At 34.0% G+C, this 8,631-nt stretch overlaps 1 protein-coding gene across 1 annotated transcript; it reads right to left on the bottom strand.

Annotated features, from left to right (window-relative positions):
• Positions 1-494: 494 nt before the first annotated feature.
• On the bottom strand, positions 495-4,338 carry LOC141819213 (bifunctional L-3-cyanoalanine synthase/cysteine synthase C1, mitochondrial). Its single transcript, XM_074706552.1, has 10 exons — positions 4,109-4,338; positions 3,563-3,672; positions 3,400-3,457; positions 2,184-2,447; positions 1,797-1,934; positions 1,644-1,695; positions 1,440-1,519; positions 1,300-1,359; positions 1,063-1,143; positions 495-889 (listed from the first exon to the last, which is right to left on the bottom strand). Exons 1-10 carry the CDS (start codon positions 4,244-4,246, stop codon positions 791-793), a joined length of 1,080 nt encoding a protein of 359 aa, XP_074562653.1. The 5' UTR covers positions 4,247-4,338; the 3' UTR covers positions 495-790.
• Positions 4,339-8,631: the final 4,293 nt, after the last annotated feature.

Genomic DNA, 8,631 nt, shown 5'->3' with positions numbered 1-8,631 from the left:
AAATCTCCTCATTATAAGAATCCAATTTAAATCAAACATGTAGAATACGTTTAGTCAATACAAATAATAATAAATATGTATTTATGAGATGTGAATCAGGAGAAGGAGAAGACCATCCGCCTTCAAAATTAGTCTGGTAAAGATTGAACACCTAGATTACCATTTGTAAAGGTAACCACCATGAATAACCATTAATAATATTAAATAGACATCCGGATTGTGACAACCACCATGAATACACGTATTTATAAAAATTTTCTTCCAACATTATATAGAACAAATGCGCTACCCTTCAATACTAATTTCTTATTAAACTTTTATCATTTTTTTTATTAATAACATTAAATAGAACAAATTAAATTTAACTTTATTCTATTAAATTGCATTTTAAATGGAACATATATATACCAAGTGCATATAGTAGATATATTATATAAGCATAAATCCTTTACCAAAACTTACTCTTTATTATAGTTAATCTACTGAATTGCATCTAAAATGAAAAATTTTAAAGGATCTATTTATTTCATAAACTCAATTCATAAATTATGCCCAAAAGGTTGCTTCCTCCCTCTTGAGTACACTATTTTTTTGCAACTACTCTTATTTAGATTAAAATGAGAGTTGCTATCAGACAAACTTCCACTACCATAAGGAAACAACCGAAGTACTTAAGTTAATACAAAGCTTCACTATATCTTTGTGACACAATTATCCGATCTGGCACATGCGATCGGACGGATCGGTCTGGCCATGACTCACGAGTAGTAGTTGGTAAAAGCGACCCGAACTAGTCGACTGGCACAGGTTGCATCTGCTCTGCTTCTTCCCTTAATTCTTCAAACAAGGCAGATGACAAGTACCTCTCCCCCAAGCTTGGAAGAACAGTCTGCATTGCACAAATCAAATTAGGTAATCTTTGAGGTTTGTGAAAACTCTAATATTTCCAAATGCGGTGTTAAGTTAAAATGAGAAAGTTGCAGCTGCAGCTGTTGGGCAACAAATCTGACTTTCACATCTCATGGCCCAAAAGGTATAAGTAAACAAAAGAAGTAAACATACCACAATAAGTTTGCCCTTGTTCTCTGGCATTCTTGCAAGTTTAAGTGCTGCAACAGTATTAGCTCCCGAGGATATCCCTACCTGTAAAACATTTGTAGTAATTCCATTTTATGTAACATACAAACGTAGATATAAAGTCATTCCGTTCCAATGTACATAAAATGATCTCACTTATTGCTTTAAAATTCTATCAGAAATTTTGAATGTAAATTTAGAATGAGTAGGCTTGGTGATTACCAGAAGCCCTTCTTTTATTGCTAATTCTCTAGCCATCTTTACAGCATCCTCACTTTTTACCTGCTCGATGTTAACGAAAGGATTACATTAGAGTAACATGATCAATTGATCGCAGTAAAGAGTCAAATAATAATATTTACCTCCAGAACTTTTTCCATTACATCCATGTCCAAGATCTTGGGCTTGAAGCCAACTCCATTGCCAGTGATAAGATGAGGACCTGTGGAGGAATTCGTCAAGCTTTGATGATGCAATATTGAGAATTATTACAACTATAGATTCAAGGCTTAACTATACAGAAAGTCCAAACTAACTATTGCTACGAGAAAGAAAGCTTCATTTACCTGGTTGGCCACCATTAAGAACGTTTGATTCAGCAGGCTCAACTCCATATATCTATAATGGTTTGAGGATGATTTAATTTTCAATGCATTTTTAAGTGGCACAACGATCAAATGAAAATGTTGGAGAAGCTTATTATTCCATTTTTGAAGTACCTTTGCATTAGGGTTCTTTGATTTTAGATAACGCCCAACACCAGTCACAGTGCCTCCACTCCCGATTCCCATGACAAAGATGTCAACTTGGCCAAGAGTATCTTCCCATATCTCAGGGCCAGTAGTTTCAAAGTGTACCTGCATAACCCTTGTCAGATAACACTAATCAGGAAACTTATACTTTGTATATAGTGAATTAGTGTATGCAAATTATGTCCTCTGCTCTCTGTAGAACATCAAATTATCTTCAGTTGTAGAGGTTTATGTAAAATTTTAAAGTTGGATACCGATATCACCTATACATTCTATTATTAAGATCTAAAATGGAAACTATGCAGTGATACAAAGATACAGAAATCAAAAAATTATAAAAAGAAGTTTACATACCTTGACATTTGCAGGGTTCTCAAACTGTTGAAGCATGAAGGCATCTGGATAAGAATCCATGAGATCATATGCTTTCTTCACTGTTCCTCCCATTCCTTTAGTTGGATCAGTGAGCACTAAATTGGCACCAAAAGCTCTCATGGCCACCCTCCTCTCCAGGCTTGTGTATGATGGCATAGTAAGCACAAGTTTGTATCCTTTTAGTGCAGCCACAAAGGAAAGTCCAATACCCATATTTCCAGATGTGGGTTCAATCAGTGTGGTCTGGTATGCAGTACTAGCGCGTTAGATTTGCATGATCTTAGAGTAAAAGAAATTATAATATCAACGAAAAACCTTAATAATGAATAAACATTTTGATTCAGTGGTTGAGCTTAACTTGAAATAGGATAAGAAACGAAAACATTATAGAGAAAGTTGAGAGATTTAATAAAAATCCCAATCAGATGATGGGATACTATGGATAGAAGAAGATCAAGATAAAAAAAACTTGGTTAGCCACCATATAACAAGATAGAACTCATTTAAATATAGATGAGGATATAGTAGAAGATCGAGCCAACAACGTATGAAGATTCATATAGTCGACTCCATTTAGTGAGATAAAGGCTTTGGTTGTTGTTGTTAGTTGAGCTTAACTTGTATTGGGGCTAGAGAATGAATGTTCAGTCCTAGAAGTGGCAAGGTAGTCCGAATGTAAATTGATACCTATATTGGTGTATTCATATTGCGTCAAGCCTCATATGGCATGAATTAGACTTTGGGAGTTAACAAATCTATGAATTCAAGTGAAAGAGATATGATGCCCCTGATTTACTATGTTGTGATGGACAGGGATGGATCTTCTTAAGGGCTATCCTAGGCTCTAGCCCAACCCAAAGATTTTTTTTATCTATTGTAAAAAAGTTTTTAGTATTAGATTATTACACATTGGTTCTTTTTGTAAAAATTTTTTTACTTAACTCACCCCTTCCACACCCAAAGCCTAGCCCACATCCTTTTCCTGGATCTGTCCCAGGTGATGGAATCTATGTTGTGATACAAGCCTATAGAATAGGTAGTTTAAATTTAAATATGTACACAAGAATACATATTTTTAACAAGGAAACAATAGCTAGGGCCCCTGAAGTCAGCACCAAACAACAGTCCGCTTCTTTATGTAGTAAAGTGGCCACCAAAGCCATATATTTCTTGTTTGGAAGCATTTAGATATTACCTTTCCTGGAGTTATCAGCCCCTTCTTCTCAGCATCTTCTATCATGGCCACAGCCGGCCTGAAGACAAACAAATAAGAAGAAACAGACAAATGAGAAATGCTAAGATTCTTATTTACTAGATAAAGTTTATAGATGGAGGAATAACATCAATCACACACACACCTATCTTTGACACTAAATGAAGGCTGGAAAAACTCCAGCTTGGCTGCAATCTGAGCATGGCAATCTTCACATACCTTGTTTAGATACACAAGCGGCGTCCTCCCAATAAGCTGCGCTCAGCAAATTTTTCACACCATGAGTACATAAATTGAGTGCTTCCTAACACGCTCAATTACATTTTTGATAAAATTAGATTCAAACGAACAGACTCATTGCTTGCTGAAGCAATCAACCATTTTCCTCTATCTTTCTTTCCCTCGAAATTAAACCACAAATTAGCCACAACCACTATGCAACTGTAATGACTAGAGTAACAAAATTCTAATTAGGTAAAAATTTAATATGATATCGAAGCTCATGGATCAAAAATAGGTATAAATTTCTGTTCTTTTGTAGTTTTCTTCAAAATGGCAGTGGAATAAAAATAGTAAACAATCAACCTTTAAAAAGCAAAGATACTTATCCACAGTAGATTTCAGATCGTTTTTCCAGAATGTGAATCCAGCGGTGGAACAATAGAGAAATCAAAGGGGTCGGGTCGCATACCTGTGAGGCATCCCTGCTGATCCGAGGTGAGGCAGCATCCACAGCTCCTTGAGTGGAGAAGAGGGAGGGGTTTCCCTTCTGGTGAAGAGAAAGCCTGCTGTTTCCCCCTCGGATGAGTTCCTTCACGTACCTTGCCATCTCACCAGCTCTGCTCTCGATCTCAATCGAGTTAGTGCGGGGATTCCATTGCGAGAGCCTGCATAAATAGGCAGGGAAGTAGCTCGTCCCGGAAGAGACGAAGGAACTATGATACTGCGGGAAAGACCATCAGCTGTTCTGACCGAGACAGCGTTTTCGGCATTTAGCTACTAGAAAAGCCTGAATGGGATTTGCCTTCCTTGTCGCCGCTGCATATGAATTACTAAAGAAAAATTAGAGAAATTAAGGATGAAATTAATTTATAGATCAATTTTAATTAATTTTTTTAACCTAAATTAGCTGCAACTCACAGCTACACCGCCCTGAGTAGACGATCAAATCACCATGCGTTCGCAGTCAAATCAAATCGTTGTGCGAGTTCCTCATCCTTGCTCTTGTCTTTTTCTTCCCATGAATTTCTCTCATTTCATCTTTGTTTCCTTTTTCTTTCTCACTGTTGATCTTCCACAGTGGGTGATCCCTTTTCCTCTTCTACCCTTAAACAGGGTGGGCATAATAAGGATATTAACACTACTCAAATCCTAATGAAATATATATAGGGAAATGATTAAAAGTGCATCCCAAATTAAGTAAATCAACAAAAGAATATATCTTTTTTTTTAATTAAAAAAAAATGTTTCATCAGATATTTTTTCTCTAAAATATCTTTACTTCCCATATTATTATAGCAATTATGATTAATTATTATAACACTTAGAAACTATTAAATAACTACTATAACAGATAACACTTAATATAATATTATTATATTATAATAGTTATTTTGTAGTTTTATATGTTGTTAGTAGCTACTAAATTACTGCTACAACTGTTTTCATATATTTTAATCAATTTAAAATAATTTTGCTTAAGTTGGTAAAAAATATTTTAATATAATAGTGTTTAGAGTTTATGATTTAGAATTTAATATTTTAGTAAAATAGTTAATTTTTTATGTTATAATAGACACTGATTATAGCAGCTACCAAGCAACTTCTATACGTTGTGACTAAATTCTAAATATTAAAATTTTGAATCTTAAACTCTGAACACTGAAATAGTTGAATTTTCATATTGTATCATCTACCGTATAATATAACTTCTATACGTTATAATAGATATTGAGTGACTTCTATCTGTTTTATAACTATCGAATAACTTTTATACGATGTGGGTAAATCCTAAATCTTAAAAATTTTGAACTCTAAATTCTGAATACTATTATATCAAAATACTCTTTATCAACTTATCAAAATTATTTAAACTTCATAAAAATTATTTTAAAATAGTTATAACAGCTATTTAATGACTTCTATACTTTATAGCTATTACAGAGTAGTTTTATACGATGTAATAATTAATCATAGTTGTTATAATAATATTAAAAATAAAAATAATATTATATTAGTTATTCGGTAGCGACTATAATAAAAGGTATTTTAAGAATAAATATTTTTTTTGAAAAAGGTGTTCATTTATATACTTTGAGATCTCCTAAAATATAGTGACCATGATTTTTTTTGTATGATTTATATAATTGGGATGTCCTTAGACATGTGATCGAATTGAAAGCACGTTGACGATGATTCATTGCATGCTGCTCGGAATCCCGATGGAGTCAATTCTAAAGCACAAGGATAGGTGCAGATGCATTGCATGGCATCTAACAATCCATCTCGATCCGTTCCCACTTGCCCACTAGCATTTTTTAATGCCATTTCACAATATCTAACATTTTTTGAAAACAAATAAATAAATAAAACACCCATAGGCATGGCTCCAGCTAAATTTCCCCATGAATAATTAATTCCTTTTATGTGATATATATATATATATATCTTCGTAGCCAAATCCACCACGGCTTGCCTTTTCCAAATGTTACACCTTGAAATTGAAATATAATATTAAATGGAGTAGTAGGAAGATGGGAATGTTTCCTTTCATTCATATCTTTTTATTATAATAATAAAATAATATTTTTACATTTGACATATTGAGTCAGACTAATTCTTTCAAATCTTGATTTTATGATTTACTCTGTTTAATTAGATTTATCCATACTTGATTAGACATTACTCAAGGTCTTCGAGAGCTTGACAATATTGAAGAAATCAACTTAAACTCTTGATAATCTTTTCAAAATTGGATTTACATTTATTATCTTTGAGAGGAGTATTTGTTTTTTTTTTGACATGCAAACATCATAGACAAGAATTTACCTCTTGTTAAAAAATAATTTATATATTAGAGGGTGATTCATTGGTAATAGAATAAGAGTGGGGTTTCAAAACCATATTAAATATTGCATGTGTTAGCATTGTTTGTTTACGTTTGTTATTATTTTCATTTAGTGCATACTTAACATGAACAACTATATGCACATGATCACTCACCACAAGAAGAAATTAATTTTTCATGACTAATATAACAGCGTAATTATTTTTCATCGCTAAACAAAACGTTATGTCAGTCGCTAAATTAGCAACCAAATATTAATTTCGATCGCTAAATTAGCAATGAATAATTAATTCTGTTGCTAAATTAGCAACAGATAATTAATTTCGTCTCTAAGTTAGAGACAGATAATTAATTTCGTTGCTAATGCCGCGATTTTAGGGGTTTTTGATTGAAGTCCCCTTTCACTTCGCATTTTTTTCTCTCCTCACAATTTCTTCCGATCCTGATCTCTCGATCTCTCTGACTCACTCGATCAGCGTCGGCACCATTCTCCTCGTGACTTCGCATTTCTCTCGCGACTTTGGCGTTCCCCTCGACTTCCAATGCTCCCTTAGTCGCAGGCCTTCTCCTCTCCCATAGTTGTCAACTTCCAACGCTCTCACAGTCTCCGGTTTCCGACGCTCCCACAGTCTTTGACCTTCCACTGCGGGATTCCTGACCAATAAGTATTTGTTGGGGTCGACTTCGTGTTTCTCGTCTAGAGTTGTTGGGGCTGACTTGGCCCAGCCCACCAGCATTGAGCTCGGGTTGCCTGAGCTCGACGGCCATGGTCTCGCCACGACCCTACTGCTTCCACGGCCACGGTCACTACTGCTTCCGCACCCACGACCACAGGCTCGATTTGGTCGCTGTCGCTACCGTGGCCACGGGCTCGGCTACTGCCGCGGCTAGGGGCTCGCACGACCATGGGTAAAAAGGGACGATCGAGCTCACTGGCCATGGGGCTCGGTATGGCTGAGCTCGCTAGCCACTACCTTGGTCTCGCCGACCTAGTCGGGCACTACCATAACTCGGCCAAGTTCGTCGGCCTGGACTTGAGTTGTGTTTTCATATTTGCTTTCATAGTTGAATTTGTATTTGATATTTTCGCTTTGGTTTTATATTTAGGTTAATTGAAGAAGTAGAAGCATATTCCAGAAGTTCCGGCACCCAGATCCATATATTGGTAAATATTATTGTAAAATTACATTTTTAGTATATCTCATATGAGTTTCGAGTCATGCTTTTATTGATTTTAGATTTGCAAACTAGATTGAGTTTTTTAAGGCAACTCATGAATTAAATTAGTTGAAATATATATAAATGTCTTAGTGTTGATGAAGATGTAATATTATTAGAAAATAATTATGTGTTGATGATTTATTAATGGTAACTAGCCTCAGACATAATAATATTTAACAATGCAAAAGATAGTAGTTAATATTGTTAGAGAACATGTATATTTTGCAATTAATTTTATGTTACTCCCACAATCACTGATAGGAGTTGTATAAATACCAGTTTCTAAATAGTAATATTATGAAAAGGTTATGATGGCTTAATTAGGAATATTTTATTAGAATTTATTTTTTCTCCAAAATTAGACATACACAACAATATTAGTCCCCACTACAGTTAACTTTTCTCCAAAAGTAGAGTAAATTTAAAAAGATTAATATTAACTATTATTTATTGGTGTTACAAATTTAACATAAATATGCATGATAACATTAATCTTCTTCAAAAAAAATATGTCTTGTAAGTTATAATAATTTAATTAAACTTTATGTAGCATGACTGCTCGATAGGTTGGTCGGTTGTGACCTCCTACTTTTTGCTTTGGCTAGTCACAATATTAATATTAAAACTCAAACTGAATATTTAATTTAAGTTTAAATGTTATTCATAGTATTAAGTCTAAGTGTTTAAAAAGGAATGTAAATTTTTTATGTATTCAGTTTTACATATTATTTCTATTCAATGAAAATTTATTTTTGCAGAAGATTACTGATGCCAAGCGGGATAGCAATTATCTTGCAGGCAATATTGAATCCGTTGGTTCGATCATGAACGCCAGAATTAATTTTCTAAAACCTCTTGATTCAGAAGAATAATAAGAGATATGAAAATAAACGACACTATCGAAAATATTATTAAACCAAAACTTC

Source organism: Curcuma longa, unplaced genomic scaffold (genome assembly GCF_044706935.1).
Source record: "Curcuma longa cultivar G26 ecotype Majalengka, Jawa Barat unplaced genomic scaffold, ITB_CL_G26_1.1 contig_28363, whole genome shotgun sequence".
Classification (NCBI taxonomy): Eukaryota; Viridiplantae; Streptophyta; class Magnoliopsida; order Zingiberales; family Zingiberaceae; genus Curcuma; species Curcuma longa.
Note: the sequence above shows the minus strand (reverse complement) of the source record. Positions and strands in the feature narration are given on the sequence as shown.

What these genes read in the sequence shown, in the direction of transcription:
- LOC141819213 (XM_074706552.1), bottom strand. Translation starts at nt 4,246, where the DNA reads ATGGCAAGGTACGTGAAGGAACTCATCCGAGGGGGAAACAGCAGGCTT. An exon ending in GGCTGATAACTCCAGGAAAG is followed by an intron (nt 2,448 to 3,399) that starts GTAATATCTAAA and finishes ACTGCATACCAG; the next exon opens with ACCACACTGATTGAACCCAC. An exon ending in CAATAAAAGAAGGGCTTCTG is followed by an intron (nt 1,144 to 1,299) that starts GTAATCACCAAG and finishes AATGTTTTACAG; the next exon opens with GTAGGGATATCCTCGGGAGC.